The sequence below is a fragment of the Berghia stephanieae genome, chromosome 1 (genome assembly GCF_034508935.2).
Source record: "Berghia stephanieae isolate SIO BIC M18660-M18661 chromosome 1, UCSD_Bste_1.3, whole genome shotgun sequence".
Taxonomy (NCBI): domain Eukaryota; kingdom Metazoa; phylum Mollusca; class Gastropoda; order Nudibranchia; family Aeolidiidae; genus Berghia; species Berghia stephanieae.
This window is the reverse complement of record NC_088360.1, coordinates 92,432,345-92,449,818: the sequence shown is the minus strand read 5'-3', so window position 1 is coordinate 92,449,818 and position 17,474 is coordinate 92,432,345. Positions and strand designations below refer to the sequence as shown.

The 17,474-nt window shown below is 31.4% G+C and overlaps 1 protein-coding gene across 8 annotated transcripts in view; it reads left to right on the top strand.

Moving 5' to 3' along the window:
- The window catches only part of LOC144962246 (single-stranded DNA-binding protein 3-like), a 66,039-nt gene extending 49,691 nt beyond the window's left edge, over positions 1-16,348 (top strand). For 2 of the 8 annotated variants that reach the window (XM_078895197.1, XM_078895170.1), the window contains 8 exons: positions 96-169; positions 909-1,000; positions 1,758-1,806; positions 2,130-2,244; positions 3,931-4,001; positions 5,120-5,189; positions 6,045-6,172; positions 9,597-16,348. In XM_078895197.1, the coding sequence (XP_078751323.1) occupies positions 96-169; positions 909-1,000; positions 1,758-1,806; positions 2,130-2,244; positions 3,931-4,001; positions 5,120-5,189; positions 6,045-6,172; positions 9,597-9,701 (704 nt within the window). In that variant the 3' untranslated portion in view covers positions 9,702-16,348. Of the gene's footprint in view, positions 1-95; positions 170-908; positions 1,001-1,730; positions 1,807-2,129; positions 2,245-3,930; positions 4,002-5,116; positions 5,190-6,044; positions 6,173-9,596 lie in introns of all 8 variants that reach the window. The other 6 variants (XM_078895162.1, XM_078895190.1, XM_078895184.1 and 3 more) reach the window with 3 other exon arrangements.
- The last annotated feature ends 1,126 nt before the right edge of the window (positions 16,349-17,474 follow it).

Sequence of the window (17,474 nt, the reverse complement as noted above, 5' to 3'; positions counted from 1 at the left end):
GAAAGAAATGACTTTAGAATGGATTTTAAGGAAAGCAACCATTATCAAGATAATAAATGTTAATGACTTCTTTACCTTTAAAAAAAAAATCTCAGGTCATCCTGGTATGGGTCCAATGGGTCCCCGAATGAATCATCCTGGAGGTCGTATGCCTGGTCCGATGAATCCTGTAAGTTTATTTTTTAGAATGATTGGTACAAAATTTCAATGTAAGGATTAGTAGACTGTCTAAAAAAGAAAAAAAAGGGGCCGGAGAAAGGGCTGTGGCAGGCCATTGTTTCACATATGTTTTTAATTGATTTTATCCCAAAGCTCTTTTTTTAAAATATGGTGTTGCTGTAAATAATTTGATAATGTGATGTGATTAACACAATAATAATAATAATAATAATAATAATAATAATGATAATGTGATATTGTGAAACCACATCTCTAAATGGCAAATCTTGATCCAAATATTATGAAAAGTTATAGGTCAATCTCGAATTGTCTTTTTTGTCAAAAATTCTAGAAAAAAGTAGTACTTCACCATTTAATTGACCATATGAATTCATTGAAGCCAGAGTGGTTGTTCTGTAACTTCTCTTTTGCTGAAAATGGTTAGGTATGTAGTCATATTCAGGCATGGCTAATGGGAGAAATTGTTTGAAAAAAAATATAACCTTTTCATTAAAAGCTTGATGATAATAAAGTTCAAATGTGATTTAATTTATTACTAATGACGAATTTAAGAATTTAAAAAATGTCTCAATAATATAAAAACAGGCGATTTGTACTCGTAAGGTATGCTTCTTCAGAGGGTCAATTTATTATAAATGTCTTCATTAGAAAACTGTATTTTATAGGTCTTGTTAGCCTGTTTGTAATGAAAGAAATAATTATGTTTAATATTTTTTTCCCTTCTCCAGATGTATGACTCTCTACAAAGTTACGGTGTAAGAGGTCCTCCCCCCAACGCTAGTATGGGACCGGGCCCTGGAGCCATGCCACCTCTATCCATGTGAGTACAATATGCTAGTCAAGTTTAGTATGCAGTCCTAATTGACTGAAAAAAAAAAAAGAAATAGTTTTTTATTTTTACTATCAGAACAGCATGCACAGAAACTGCGGTAGATTTATTCTATTGAGAGCAAGCACAATTTAAATGCCATGTATTATTATTATCATTAGGCTTATGGTTTGCTGTCAAAATCTGCTGTTGTTGTTTTCAAACTAGCAAACCTGTCCATACGATACAGTCAACTCAGCATGAGCATATTAATTTAGTATCTTATACTCCTTTCTTCAGTTGATGCTAATATTCATGAGGAGCAAGTCTTACTGACACAGCCAAGGGGAAAACAACTGTATAATTTCCTGTTTTTAAAAAAAAGATGGTGGAAGAAAATTAAGTTCTGAGTAATGAGAGTTAACCAAATCGGCTTTGATTTTGACATAATAATTGAATGTTGTTGCTTACAAAACTGTGATCATATTTTTTTCTGCAATCAGTATGAATTGGAAAAATGGTTGTGATTCTAAATTTTTGAAAACAGACTCGCTATTCCAAAAAAGCTTAATCCGAATTTGTATTGATTACAATAGAATGGGCATGGCAAACCTTTATGAAAAAGAAAAATCCCATTTTGATGGGGCTGTTTGATTCAAGAACTTTCCAGGAATAACCCTTTTTGGAATGATAAAATCTTTACCAATTTGATGAAACGAATCTACACTCCAATAATTAATAGCCACGATGTGTTGATTTTTCTCCCCAGGCCAGGTGGACCAGGGCCTCAGAATAGATGGCCCCCCACATCATCATCTGTGAGTATTTAATTTTAATGGCAGAGGTTAACTTTGAACATTGCTTTAATCACTTCTTTTTTTTCTTTTTTTTTTTTTAAATGTATTAAGTTGAACAGTAAAAATTCGATTATAATAAAGTTTTCAAATTAGAACTGAATTAATATGTTCACCATTTGTTGTGTTTTATTATAATTTTTACTTAGTCATTTTAGGATTATCAATGGCAAATGGAGTGAATTAAGAACTCAGATCAGATCTATATTGCTGAAAGAGAAAAATAATGGAGGTATGATGAATTGTTCTGCAGAGAGTGCAAATTCATACATAATTTGTCATTTCAGGAATACGCACCTCAAGGTCCTCCCCCATCAGGCGGACCACCCGGTACTCCTATCATGCCCAGTCCTCAAGGAGAAATGAGACGAACGCCCACCTCTTATAGTCCTGTTATTCACGGTAGCTTTATTTCTCTTAATTTTTTAATATTGTTGCTTACACATTAATAGCATTCCTCTTGATTTTTAATAGTTTTTGTTTACGTACCACTAGTAACTAATAATGAACAGGTGAAATTTATAGCTGGTATTGGAGAGATATTTTTAATTCTTCAATATTAAGAGTCAAGAACGGATATAATTTTTAGTTACTAAGGGTTAAGCAACTGTGAGCATGGTTGATGAATCTTTACTCTATCCGGCTTAAAATATTGGGAAATGTTTCATAGCACATAGGTTGTAACTATTATCTTATTATGGGATAACTTTTAGTGGCTAAGGGTTAAGCAATGTTTTAAAAAAAATTTCCATGTCCGTATTTATCCCATTGTGTCTTCACACAGGAATTTTTTTATCGCTTGCTAAACCTGCCTTATTCACCGAGGTAGCCAAACCTGACTGGCTGAGTGATAAGACATTTTGGTCACTTTGTAATTGGGGAAAAAAATTTGTGTGAAGATAAAACACTACAATAAAATTTGTTCGAGAGAAGGTTCTAAATCGAATCTTGGATTGTTGGCATTTGCTTTTAACTCTTTGAATGCTTGGCATTGTTAGAAAAATGGTTGACTTTGTTTCTTAATTGGTTCGTCTTGTGAGAAGGAAAAATAGTATTAATTAATTATTTTCCATGCAAGTAAGTTTTTTGACATTGTTTTACTCTAGCATGCAATGCTGCTCACTGTTCATCTTGACTTAAATTGTTACTTTCCTCTTTTGTTTCACCTGGCTATCTGCCAAAATTTATTAAATTCAGATCTCAATAGAATAAAATTATGAAATCACACTTATTTCAATTTTTTTTTTTTGTTAAATGATTACAATTTAACTCTTGATACATTCTTGTAACGTTCCCACAATGCATGAGGTGTTGTGTTAAGCAATTTTGACTTGTTGAACATTTATAAAGATGTGACAAATAAATTCAATTGGACATGGCAGAAAGACAATGTCAAAAAAAATTTCAAAGCAGGAATCGATAACTGTTTGTATTGTTGCAAATTTTAAAGAGGGCTTGCTTATACTTAATTCTGACAATTAGTTTATTGTTTGGAAAGCCTAAAACTTAAATTACCATATCAATAGAACTTTGTTAATAGCAATGTTTACTTTGATGAAGTTATCTTTTACTTGTATGAATGACCAGCTGATTTGTCATTCCTTTTACTTTAAAGCACCTCCAGTCACTTCTCATTCTAATCACATTGTAAATTCTCTCTCTCCTCTCGATACTGATCTTATTTGTTATACAACTTATGTCTTCAGTTTTGGAAAGTTTCAGTCCATCATGGAGCTCATTTACAGGTCTAAAAATACAAAGCTGCGGCATATAGAGCTGTCAATCCTGATTTATTTTTTTCCAGGGATTTTCCCATAAAAATAAAAAATTTAAAAACAATATAGAATAGATTCCAGAATTAAATGAAGCATTAAAAACTCAAGGGAAAAATACAATCCTGTGACAATGGTTAAAGAAGGATCAGACAGACATCTTCGCCATATTTTACACTCTCCATCGTATATTGATTTTTTATTTTTGTTTTACAGTTAGAGAAGTGCTTGCTTTTCTACAGTCATAGAGCCTAATTATTGTGTGTCATTTTGCCAAATTAAAATGTTCCTTTCTTTCTCCTCTCCCACTGGGCAGATTCTGGTAGCACAGGAGATCCTATGTATATGATGAAACAAGGTCCTCCAGGGATGGGCCCCATGCCAGGGGTAGGTTGATGTTCAGAAGTGGTAGCTTTGTCTCTAGAGATGTTCCTTTTTTTTTAATTCTGGAATTATAAAAAGAGGAAAGGATAGCTTATGACCTCTGCATTTCAATTTTCTGATTATGGGATGGCCATTAATCATTATTGTTTAACATTGTAGAGTTTAATTCAAGTTACGACTTTATATTTGTCTCATATCTTGAGTTTTGATAATAATTTCTCTCTCAAAATTTGCAAAACATTGATACTCACGAATATGCATTAAAATCACTGAGGCTAATACGGCAAGAAAGGTACCGTCAACTGGGGCTACTTAGGCCACCCGGGGTAACTTAGGCCACTTACTGAAAACAAGATTGCTTATTTTAAAAGATAAATTACATGTAGCTTTTATTTTTTAAATAATTAGAAACCAATAGATCTAATAAAACTCATGAATTTAACTTTTAAAAGAGCAACCTTTTTTATTCTACAAGTGGCCTAAGTAACCAACCCCGGTTGACGGTAGATGATGTTATATATAGAATGATTTTTTGTGCATCAATTTTTTTTAATTGTCAGATGGAAATATCTCAAAATTTCCACTCTTATACCATTTTATACTTTTTGATCTGAACTAAAGACATTCTATTTCGTCTTTTATACCAGACTTGCCTTTTAAATTATTTATTCAGTATGAAAAAGTTTGTTTTTTCTTAATGTGTATTTATTGAGGAGGAATGGGATTTGGAATTTGCCTTTTAAATTATTTCTTCGGTATGAAAAAGTTTTTTTTTCTTAATGTGTATTTATTGAGGAGGAATGGGATTTGGAATTGTTTCCTGTAGATTTGGGTTTTTTATAGTTTAAAGTGATATTGTTTAAGATACTGTTGATTTCCACAGAAATAGATAGATGACAAAGTTGATCTTCGGACACTTTGAATCCATTATAAATCATATTAAAGTGATAATTCATGTATAACAGGATGGGAGTCGTGTATTATGGGTGTTTCAAACTGCATTTCTTGATATTCGTATTTTTAGAAATAAAATCAAAAGTCTTTTTAGTTTGTTGCCCGTGATGGATCTGTGATAATATGTATAATTGATGTATTAAAAAAAAAAAATTCCTTTTCAGCAGTTTCCAATGGGAGGACCAGAAAGTGGGATGGGGCCAATGGGACCAGGGGATATGCCACCAGTCATGAATGGTATGATCACAGTTGTCGCCAGTTGAATGGGTTACTTTTATGGGTTACACTCATAGTTGCATAAATTTTGCTCTTTATAAAAAACAACCTATAACTTTAAAAAAACATGCTATGCAATATACATCAAACATGTTCAAAGTGCTTTTCAAAGTAGAAACACTTTATATCATCCATTGCCTGACATAACTAATTCATTTGGAAACAAAATAGTTGCATGGTCTTGAATCAGAAGTAACATCTAATTACAGTAAAAATGCATCGTTGTCCTCAAATATGTCCTGGTTATCAAACAAACACCACCAAGCTATTTAGCAATATTGTGACCTTTAAGATTTGCAGTATAGACTTTCATGTTTTTGTTTTTTGGGTGTTTCTTTTTTTTTTTTTTTTTTTTTTTGCGAGATACGTTAATAGACAATAATACTCCGTGTAAGTTAATTGGTTTATATTTGGAAAAGAAGAAGAAAAGGATCATGATAATAATGATAAAGTCAATCTAGGCTAAGTAAGATTGAATTAAATGTGTTTTTAGGTGATAGTAAAGACTTTTTAAAGATAAATAGCTGTTTGTCATATCTGTCTTAGAGACTAAATTGCTTAAAGTTTGGTCGGGATGTTGAAACCATAAATTAATTTTATGTGAAGGATTTTATGAAGCAAGAACTAATAGCCAAGTCTTCAAATATTGCTAGCATTTTTGGTGGTAGCTCTTTTGTTAGATTCAAAGGAGATAAAATAAAAGATTTTACCTATTCTTCTTTCATTCACTGCCAACGAAAAGATCTTTCCTTGCGCATTCTGATGTTTAATGTTAATGATATATCAATTCATGTCGTCACATAATTTTCATTTCAGGGGACATGGATGTAATGAAAAACTCACCAGCGAACGGAAGGGGAACACCAAGGGAGGAAATGCCAGCAGCACCACCTAGCAGTGGAGGGGATATGGGCCCATATGGGTTAGCGGGATATCAGGACAGTGTGAGTGGGCTGCTCATGTGATTTGTCACTTTGTCCCCTTACACCTTCATTCCTCCTCCCATCCTCTTCCTCCTCCTACCCCCATCATCTCCCCTCTCTTACTGTGTCACCTTCACGATTTATGATCCAAGCCAGCTCCATCCTTCCTTAAAATTGATCTCTCTTCATGTTTTCTGTCTCGATTTTCTCTTGCTTTTTTAATTCTCTATTTCGAAGATATTAGATACTTATGACATCTAGGCTAGAAGCAGTTGGTGTTGTAAGGAATAGACTTAAACAATACCAAAATGAAAGCTGAAACTTCTCATTTAAAAGAGCTATTATTTCAATCCCTTTGTTTGTAATTTTTTTTCATCTAATTTACAAACTGCTTTTCAGAAACTGCAAAAATCTAAGGCTTTTATAAAACTGTGTTTTCGATTCCAATTTCTCTTCAAAGATAGGTTTTCAAATGTACTGTATCTTCTATAACCCGACTGCTTTGTGAGCAAAATATAGGGAGGTGACATTTCAAAACCCATTTTAAAAATATGATTTGCTCAAGTGAAATAGGCTTCATGAATAGATGAGGCTAAATGATATCTTGTTGAGATTCATAGAGTGAGTCTTGATCCCATTCATGAATGGATTTAGATGTTGTTTTATGTTTATTGTTTCTATTCTTTCTTTTTTTTTTTTTTTAAAAATTTTGAAATGAGTCCCGTTTTTTAAAAAAGAAGTCAAATTTATAAATGTTCCTTTTTATGGATTTCCTATCAGCAAACTTGACATTTGAAGCTGAGCCAGAAGAAAATTGTCACTCGTTGTGGATTAAAAATATTTTTTTACAGTTGGGGAGATAGGAAAGAAAAGTGATTTCTTTTCCAATAACACATCCTATTCTAAATAAAAAGATAAAAAAGTAGCCCTCTTTAATTCATAGTGTCCCAGAATCTGTCTTATAAAGGGTATAATATGGTTACAAGTTACTTTTTCGTAATCACCTGCTTTTATTCTTTTTGATATTTTCATTTAACCCAATTATTTGCCGTGTTATTTTGATTATGATTTTGGCCATTTTTTTTCTCTCAGTATTTAAGTGTTATTCTCAAAGAATTAATATATTTATTTATTTTGTTTTGTTTTTCTCCTTTTATTTATTTGCTTTTAAAAAAATAGTATTTTTATTTATTTACTTATTTTTTATTTGATATTTTATTTAACTTTTTCTTCTCTTTCTTTTTTTTTTTTCTTCTCATCTGGTTTTCTTGTATTTAATTATTTAATGTGCAATTTTATACACTTCTATTTAATAAGTCAAATTTTATCATTTCCAAAGACTTTTTAATCCCAATTTATGTCATTTCCAAAGGCAATCATAATAAGAATGTTTTCAGAATTCATTTTTGTTTCTCAAATGTTCTGTGACCAATAGTCAGTCTAGCTCGCTATCCCTGACCTGCATGCCCTGCTTTGCTTACAAGTCTTCTGTTTTTGTCTTTGCATTCCGCCTGTTGTAGCTCTAATTCAGTCAACCTAATAGAGAGCTTCATTGTTGTCTTCAACACCATAAAATGCTGGGTTTAAAAAAGAAAAAAACAAAACAAAAAAAACAAACAGGCAAATTGGTACAAGATGATAGGATTACTGGCTTTACTGTGCGATACACAGTGATGATATTTTTACCTGTTTCATCAGCAGTGCATGCGATTATAATTCGTTTGTTTATAATTAATAATTGAATATTTTTTGGATTTTCGTTTAAGCTTGATTATATCTCTTCTTAAGCTGGTCTTGTGTACAAATATATTTATAATTTTCAAGCATCCAACTTTGATAAAAGAAATCCTAAATGGTCGAGATATCTAGCCAATCATATCCTAGATAGGTTGCTGGAAGTTGAAATAAAGTAAGGAAGATTTAAGATGTACCTATTGATCTTTGAAAAGTTTACATTTACCAAAATAATAAATAAATAAAATAAACAAAATGAAAGAACATCAAGGGGATATCAATTTTTATTTATTATTGAAATATGCTCTCTCACATAGACAAGCATGATTCATTGATATATACTTATCCTTTTAATCATTTAAATATCTCATTAACTTCACATGCACTTACAATGCCCTTAAAAGAAAAAAAGGCAATCATTGACAAGTATTGAAATTTTAATTGAGAGATTCCATAATAAAAGATTGCCAAACACTTTAAAAAGTTAGCACATTATCTTATTGTATTCTCCACATTCACTCTTTGTTACCCCTCGCATGTCTTCCTTTTTCATTTTAGTTCCATTTTGATAATTTGTTCTCCTGCCTGTTTTTTTTTTTTTTTAACCCTGAGCATTTAAGCATATTTTTCCCCCAGTTATTTCTCAGTTGCTTTATTTTTAAAAATATGTGTCGTTGCTGTATGTTGTTTGTGCTTTTTGTGTCGGTGTAAAGCATTGCCTTGTACTCGCCTCTTAGAAACTGAAATTCATCTCAATACAAAGGGAAATAACTTTTACAGTTTGTTATGAAAGCTGTGGTGTGGATTTAATTAAAGGCTACTATAGACTGAGGCAGTCTTCAGGGTTGATACTTTTTTATGACCTTTCTTTTAACAAAAAACAGCGCAAGACTTGCCTGTGGGATTTTTTTTTTTTTTTTCAATTTCAAACTGGAAACATTTATGTTCTTTCTTGTGCTGCTTCTAGTCTTGCTGTATTTCGAGGTCAGACAATCTTCCAAGAATCATTTCCCCTATAACTAGAATAGTGCTTCACAACCATTTTAACTATAGTGTGTATGGGCGTGTGCTATTTTGAAAGAATATTTTGTACCACTGTCTTGAACCTTCTTGTTGTAGTGAGAGGGAAAATAAATACATGACGGTGTTTTTTTGTTTTTGTTTTTTTTTTTTAGCTTCAGTTCATCTAAATTCTTTCTTCTCAAATAGGTTTGTCAAAATGTTTATTTTGAAGAAGGAAAGGGGGAAATTACTGGGTTTTGTTTTCAATCATGTTTAAAGGTAAATTATATTCAAACATTTTCCAAAATTTTGACAAGCCCATTAAATAAAAACACAACTGTGTACTAAGAATATTTAATTCATCTGATGTCTCCTGATGATGAAGACAGACTCATTTCTCATCTTGTTATATTTCATCTATCGCCTTATCCTGTGCCACTTCATCCTTCTTGTTGCTCCAGGCATAAAATGCTTCAACAGGCTGTCTCCAAAAATGATATAAAGCCCCAAAAATCTGTAGTAAAACAAGGGGAAACCCATTTTGGTATTCCTCATCAATTAGCATCACTCATTCATAAGCTTTTGAATAATAGATTAAAAAACAAAAAACAAAAAAAACAAACTTTGTCCTGAGCATAAACTTTAAATTTTTCTTAGTCTTTTGTCTTGATAAAATTCCTTGTTTGTGATAGCTTGTTTAAATTTTCAGGACCATAATGAATCAGCAGCAATCCTAAAGATAAAGGAATCCATGCAAGAGGAGGCCAAACAGTTTGAAAAAGAGGACACGGGCCAGTTCTTCATGCAATCTTAGGGATTATTTATATTATTTGTTATTTATTTTTTTGTAATTGAAAGAGAATTTTAATATATTGAGAGAGTGAGTGCTTTGTACACAGTGGCTCTATTTATAAATATTATATTATGTTATGAATGATAATAGTTTTATGGTTGGTGATTGGGTGGGTGGGCACGATCTGTAGTTATTTCATAAAGATTCACCACATACACTCTGATAAAACACACGCACAGCGTAACACATCCATAAATCATCTTTGATGAGTATATTTACCCTCTCCCCTACCATCACCGTAAATTGTTAGACCTCAAGAACAGATATTGTATGACCTCGTTTACCATCCTTAAATTTTTTTTTACGTTGCTATGTTAGTAGTCTTTGCTTCACTTGCCTAAGTTGGTATTTTTTGTTTTGTTTTTTTTTTTCCGTTTTGTTTTTATTATCTTTTTTTTTATTTTTTTTTTTACAAATCCGCCTTGTAGTAGAGCATGGAGTGTCACTCTTCAGTCTTGATGTTTGGTACCAAGCTTTTAAAACAACTGAAGAAGGGAATAAATTACAAAACTTTTTAGGCTTTTTCTTTTAAATCTCGAAGACACCATCACAAATAATGCATACTAATTGATTGTAAGTTAAATAGTTATAATTTGTTTTTGTTTTTTTTTGTTTTGTTTTTTTCATTGCTGTAACATAAAGCATGTGTCTAGATAGTTTAGATTTGAAAAAAATAATGTCAATTTCTTTGGAATTTATTGTGTCTTTGTGTCTATAGAGACCCGTGTTATCCTGACGATCTCACATTATTTAGACAATATGAATTAGATTTTCTTCATGCCCTATGGCGATTCACAATGGTAAATGCAAGTTGTTTATGTGTCTGTATGTCTGGCATTGTTGTGGAGCAAAGACTGCTAACATAGTCCTATGTGTAAAACTTGCCACCAGTGGAGACCTTGAAGGGTTTTATTTTTTTGGTTGGTTTTTTTTTAAGTCATAATTTTCCCTTCCCGTCCCCATTTAGGCCATAAACCTCCTCTCCCTATTCTTTAAAAAGATATTGGTTCAAATTATCAGTTTTTACTGTACTACTTTAGAATTTTAGAATTTTTTATTGACATGAAAATTGGGATGGATATGTCACACTCGGGACACGTGGGACACAAATTCTAGAATGGCAGTCAGTCTGACACGGAACTGCTCTGTCAATTTTTGTTTATGTTTTGTAATTTGTTATTGTTTTGTGTCATTATGTTGTGTCTATTATATATCTTTCAGAAATGTGATAAAAAACATAACAAACCTGGTAGTAAAAAAAAACTGATCAAGGTTAAGAAATGAGCTTCAAATCAACCGTACTCAGTTTTTATCGAGTCCATATAATCAACAAGGGTAGAAATTCTCCATTTCTTAAATATGCCGTTTTCTAACTCATTGTATTTCAACCAATTGTTTACTCTGTCACTGACAATATCATTTTCCTGTTTGCGATTTTCTGCTTTGTCATCATTATGTTCTATTTTATCCTCAGTGGTTTGAGACTTTAGTCTCACACATTTCCTTCAACCTTTCCAGTACCCATCAAGTTCTCGCTTTAACAACCAAGTTGATTAACATAAGTCCTGATGTTACTGGTTAGAAGTCCTTTGTTTTCCTTCCTAATGACAATAATTCAAATTTTGCATGATTTATTCATGTCTACATTTTTATTCCCTCTTTCTCGTTTTTCTCTTTATTTCTTTTTGTTCATGGAAAACATAGGACCAAATGATTTTCAAACTTTACCTTGCTCATTCTGCAGTTCTCAAAGTGCGGCTACTAAGGATATTTAGAAAGGAATTTTCAAAAGTGGTATCGAAAATTGAAAAAAATTGTTCATCTTGCTTTTTGATACTAACTCTTATCCAGCTCTTTGTTGATCAACGGAAGCCTTTCTTAGTAACATTGAAAACATCTGAATTATCATTGCATAAATTTATAGAAGGCCTATTGGAGGTGGACCTTGTTACAAAAAAAGTCTTTTAAAAAAACTTAATTCGACAATTTTCTTTAAGGTTTTATTTTCTTTTTGTAGGCTCATCTATACAAAAGGATTTTCTACATAAGAAGGCTATTTATTTTGTATTTGTTTCAAAGTAGTTGTGCTATTCAAAATTTGAACGCACCAAAGTCATCTATGTATGTTATATATGCAGCACAAAATATGGTAGTGTTCAGTGCTTCTTTCTTTTTATATTTGTTGTACTCTTTTCAGCACTCTGTGGGCATTGGATCTAAAGTCGTGCTCAGATACATGACAAATTTATACAAACGTGATAACCAGCATTCCAATATCTTTTTCCTCTAATTTTTTTTTTAATTAATATTTTTGAAATATTAACTTATTCTTAATATAGTTTTATTTTCCTTAGTATTATTTTGACTGGGGGGGCTTATTATTCATTTTCTCTCTTCCTTTTTCTTTTTCACTTTTTGATTTTGTTTCTAATCTTGATATTGTAATAATTCATAGATTGAATGATATCGAAACATTATTCTCTTTAGTATAGAAAGAAAAAAAATGATTAAAGGCCACTTCTAAATGATTTTAGGAAAATGGTAAATTCATGATGATACCAGAAAATAATTCAGAAAAAATGAAAGATCTAGGAGAGAGGTTATAGATAGGAATACCAAATAAATAAATAGATAAAAAGAATTCACTAAAAGTTGAAGCATATGATTGAACATTTCAGTTTAAATTTTATATATTGTAGACTTTCTCAGTTTAAAAGAAAAAGGTAAGATTTGGTTCATGTCTTTTGTATGTGTTGATCTGTATATGTGCCTTATTGTTTTCACATTGTAAATGATCTCTAAACGTGAGTACAGCAAAGGGCAGGTCAGTTCCAGTGTCGGTTGCTTGATGGGGCCAGCAGGAAGGTTGGCCGTTAGTGACAAAGTAGGAACAAGGGGAGAGGTTTGATTATTTAGGGTTTTGGTAAATAAGAAATTTGGGAAAATTCAAATGTCAAATTTGCTCAGATAGTTTGGGGAAATTGCAGAAATTTTCCCACCGTTATAAAGGTCATGCATTCCAGAAGAACGATGAGTTTTATTCTTTTTATGGCAGAGCGAAAGTATGAATGGATTTTTTGAAAATATGAAAGTGAAACTATCAATATTTTACTTGATTGCTGTTGGCAAAAAGCAGCTGTTTATTTTTAAGTGAATCAAACCACTGTGACTTAAATTCCATTAGAATTCTATAAGTATAAGATAAAGATACACTCAGATAAGAATATGGGTTGTTACTGACATAACCAACTTTAATGACTTAAGCCAAAATACAATTTTGAATAATGAGACCAACAAGGGGAACAATGATTTTTCTTTTAGATATAGGCCAAAGGCTGAAACTTTAATTTAAAAAGGAATTAAAAAAAAAAAATTACATCACATTCTTACACGATTCAATATGGTTATGCATTGTGGTATAAATTCTCAAAAGTTTTTGTTTAAATATATACCCCCTCCCCCTCAACCACGCCTTATTGAAATAGCCACAGTACAATGCATCGCAATATTATGTAGAAGATGATGGATGTAGTCACAGTGTAGTTTGTTTTCAAAACTGATTGGTACTCGTATATCTAATGTGTTCATTTGAATGGGTGCGAGTCTGAATGCCTGTTGTATAATATTATATTACATGTTGATGCATATCTGGTTGAAAATTTTGCAAATGAAGCACAATAGATTTATTTGCAAACTTTTCAGTCTTATGCAATTTATGTTTTTAATAAATGATTATTTATGAAATTATTCATCCATTCATTTGTATACCACATTGGCATCCTCATTTCATCCCTCTGTGATTACATTTTAAAAGAATGTTATTAGTCTTTGAAAAAAAAACAACTCCCTGGTTAATATGTAAAATCCACAAATCTTTTAAGATGTTTTTATTTCAATTATTATTCTTTTTTATTTTTATTTTTTTAATGCTGTGTTGATCTGAAAAAAAGGCAATTTAATTGTTTAAGCATATTGCTGACTTTGTACGAATTGAAGGTACGATCACGACACTCTACATTTGTCCATTTGTTTCAATTCAGTTTGCTTCTCTGCACACGTATTCGCTAAAATGATGAAGATGTGATTCTATGAAAAAGATAAAAAGTAACTGTTTCTAAGGTTGCTTATAGTTTCCTGATTACAGTTAAGTTAGGGTTTAGTAGGAGTGGTTTAGATTATTATTTGTGCAGTCTTGTGCTTGGGATTTTTCCCCCTTTTCTCTTTATTGATATTCAAATAATTTTTTTTTTTTCAGTGTGTAGAAATCTACTGTGAATTGTTATTTCTACAGCTTTTGTTGGTTTTCAAAGTAATATTTGCTTTCCAAGGGAACAATTTTAAAATAATCACCTTGCATAGGGTGTTAAGTGGCCACATCCACCTTATGGCGTTTATGGCCTTCTTTATGATGTTTCATTTTTATCAAATTGAAAGAGCATCAATACTGAAGTTCTTCTGAAAGTATATTATTATTATGGCGTTTGTCACAACCGTTATCAGTCGCTATAAAGTCATCAAATCGTCATTGCCATTATCATCACCATCATCTATCATCATCTCATCATCATCATAATCAGCCTCGCTACCAATATTTTTTTTTCATTCTTTTGGACAGCTTGTGTCACACAAACCACATTTTTTTTCTTCCAGAACTGGGAAGGGCAAATATATAAAATCATTTTTATTTATTTAATGATCATCAAAACAAAACAAACAAAAAAAGATTTGCTCCCATTCTGTTAAATTTATCATTTCATGTTAGTTTCACAGATTTTTTTTTTTTTGGAATGATGGAATGATTGGGTTTTTAATTTAAAAAAACTGTCCTTTTTCTTTGCTTTTAAGAATTGCGTTTGAATATCAATTTGAATATAGATTTGTTAAAGACTTCATACCTGATTATATTAACAGAAAATATATTTTTTTAAAAACCAGGTCTCTCATGTTAACAGTGGGGATTCTTATTATAATGTCGTTTACATCAATTGTTCTAAATTAATAAGCAAAAAAATGTCTTGCTTCTCATTTACACTTTATGTTAATTTTTAAATTTCGAGAAGCTGTTACATAAGACATCTTACCTTAAAGCTGGTTGCAGGTGCTGTAAAAACCCAAAGAAAAATAAAACAAAACAAAGAGGAAAGAAACAAATAAAGGAAATTTTGTAATCAATATCGTACTTGGGTTTCAATTTTAAATTAACATGATCAGCCCTTGTAGGTCAGTCATATGTGTATTGTTGTTTTGAAAATTAGTTTTGATGTCTTTATCTAGTGTATTGTCATTATTACTGTTACCAAGTCACTGAACTATGATGATATTGTCAATCTTGTAAATAGTCATAAAATATATTGTTGAAGTCAATTATATTCAAAATGTGGATTTTTTTTTTCTGTTAATCATTTTCTATATGGCAGAACTCAAAATGATGAGCCCTCTTGAACATTTTCAACGACCGCATTCAATCATATTTTGGTTTGTTTATATTTATGTGTGTGTTTGTGCGTTTTTGATTTTGTTTTCCTTCTCTTTTTCTTTTCTCCTTTGTTTATTTTGATGGGTGGTCTTTTTGTTGTTTTTTTTGTTTTGTTTTTTTCCTCCTATACTGTGGTTTTGTTAAAATGATCTTCATCTGTTTTTGTGTTTTTTTTTTGTTGTTTTTTTTGTTTGTTTATTTGTTATCACAAATGATAATCTGCTGAGCTTTTGAAAAAGTTGAAGGGGGGAGAAGTAATTAAGTGTATTTTAACACGAAGCAAATCACAAAAGTTCAGTCAACACATTTTTTCCTAACTTATTGCAATTGTTAAAACTATGTTAGATTTGAATATGTGAAGGTCGTATTTGAAATCAAAACATGACATCGATTTGCATGATCCTAGGGGGATAGGATCAAAACAGATATGATGCAGTTTTAAGGTTTTAGTAACAATTAGGCAATTGTCAAATTGAAGGATCCCTGGTGGATAAAATTCAAAACATTTGATTAAATTGCCCGATTTTGATAGTCTATATTTGACCAGAGACGGATAGCATTGAGTTCTAGAGGGTAGAGTTATGAAATCGGACATAATGAACCACCCTGTTTGGGGACAAATTGTAGTCTTTGTCATAAAATTTCAGGAGGATGAGTAGGAGACTAGTATGAAATTTTTTATTTAATGAATTCTCCAAGTAAAACGTGATGAAATGTAGACAAGGACATTTTGTTATTAAACTCCTTTGTGAGTAATCATTTTAAAAGAGACACGCAAGTTTTAAGATTATCACATGGAGTTTCGAAGTGCTCTGACTTGACAACTGTCCTGTCGTCAGGGATTGTAGGGGCTGTTGGTTTCTGTATTAAATTAAGATGGGTAGTTCACAATGCTTGTTAAATTGTTGGTGAGGAGGGGACAAAAAGAAAAGCTCAGATTTGTGAAAGAATATTGTTGTTTGAGATCACTACGCTTTCTGTTTCAGTAAAATATGTTCACCCAGTTAAAAGAGAAAAAAGTGGTTTTGTTTGTTAATTTATACATGAAAAGTGACAAGAAGCATATTATGTTGTTGTTGTTTTCTAATTCTGATATGACAATAAATCAAATTATGAAAAAAAAAATAAAAAAGGAATGAATAGTTTCCTTCGCAATAGATCATTGTTCATCTACTGTTTCTTTTTTGTCTATGGTTTTATGTTATGGACGTTATGTTTTTTTTTTTTTTTGGTTTCAGTTTGGCTCTCTATAAAAGTTTCCTCACTGGTAAATCAGTCCACTATTATTATTATTATTATTATTATTATTATTATTATTATTATTATTATTATTATTATTATTATTATTATTATTATTATTATTATTATTTATTAATTTAAAAATACTTTTAATTAATAAATTTATTTCTTCTGTCATTGTTCTTTGTTCCATTTTCATGTTGGAGAGCAATCTGGACGATATAAAATGAAACAATGAGAGTGTGTGTGTGTGCATGAGAGAGAGAGAGAGAGAGAGAGAGAGAGAGAGAGAGAGAGAGAGAGAGAGAGAGAGAGAGAGAGAGAGAGAGAGAGAGCGTGATTTATTTATTGATTTATATTTTATGGTTTTAAGTCGTTTTATATATTTAAGGAGGGCTCAAAATAAAGTATTTGTCAGCTGTTAAATGAAGTGTTTTGTTGATCATTGATTGATTTATTTCTGGGTGGGGTTCCTACCTCGCATAGTGGGCAGGGAGGTATATACTGTGTCTTCTATCCCCTTATATCTATTTTCCAACATGCTTTCTGTCTTTGTCTTGGAATAAGATTACTTGGTTTTGTCCTGGCCCTGGCTGGGAGGGAAACAGTCAAATGCATAGTTAATGTTTTGGGAGATGATATTTTTTCCTTCTCTCTGCTATGTATTGTATTTGTTATTTTGAATGTATAATGTAAGCATTTGAGTGTATTCCTCTTTGTTGGATCTTGTGCTTGTGTCCGGATGAGACTTTTAGGTGATCTCAAACTAAGTATATTGATGGTATCTGATCCCTATTTGTTCCCAGTTCCCCTTTGTCTTACGTTCTCTTGTGTGCTTTAATTGTAATTCTATAACTTTTTACTATCCCATTTTCTTACTTTTTACTGGCGCTGATATGACCTTAATGTGTTGCAAACGCCGTAAAACCCTTAAAAACAAAACAAACAAACATTGATTTATTTTGTTATTTTAAAATATGTTGTCCAGGTGAGTGGAGATTCAGAGGCCGACGAATTAT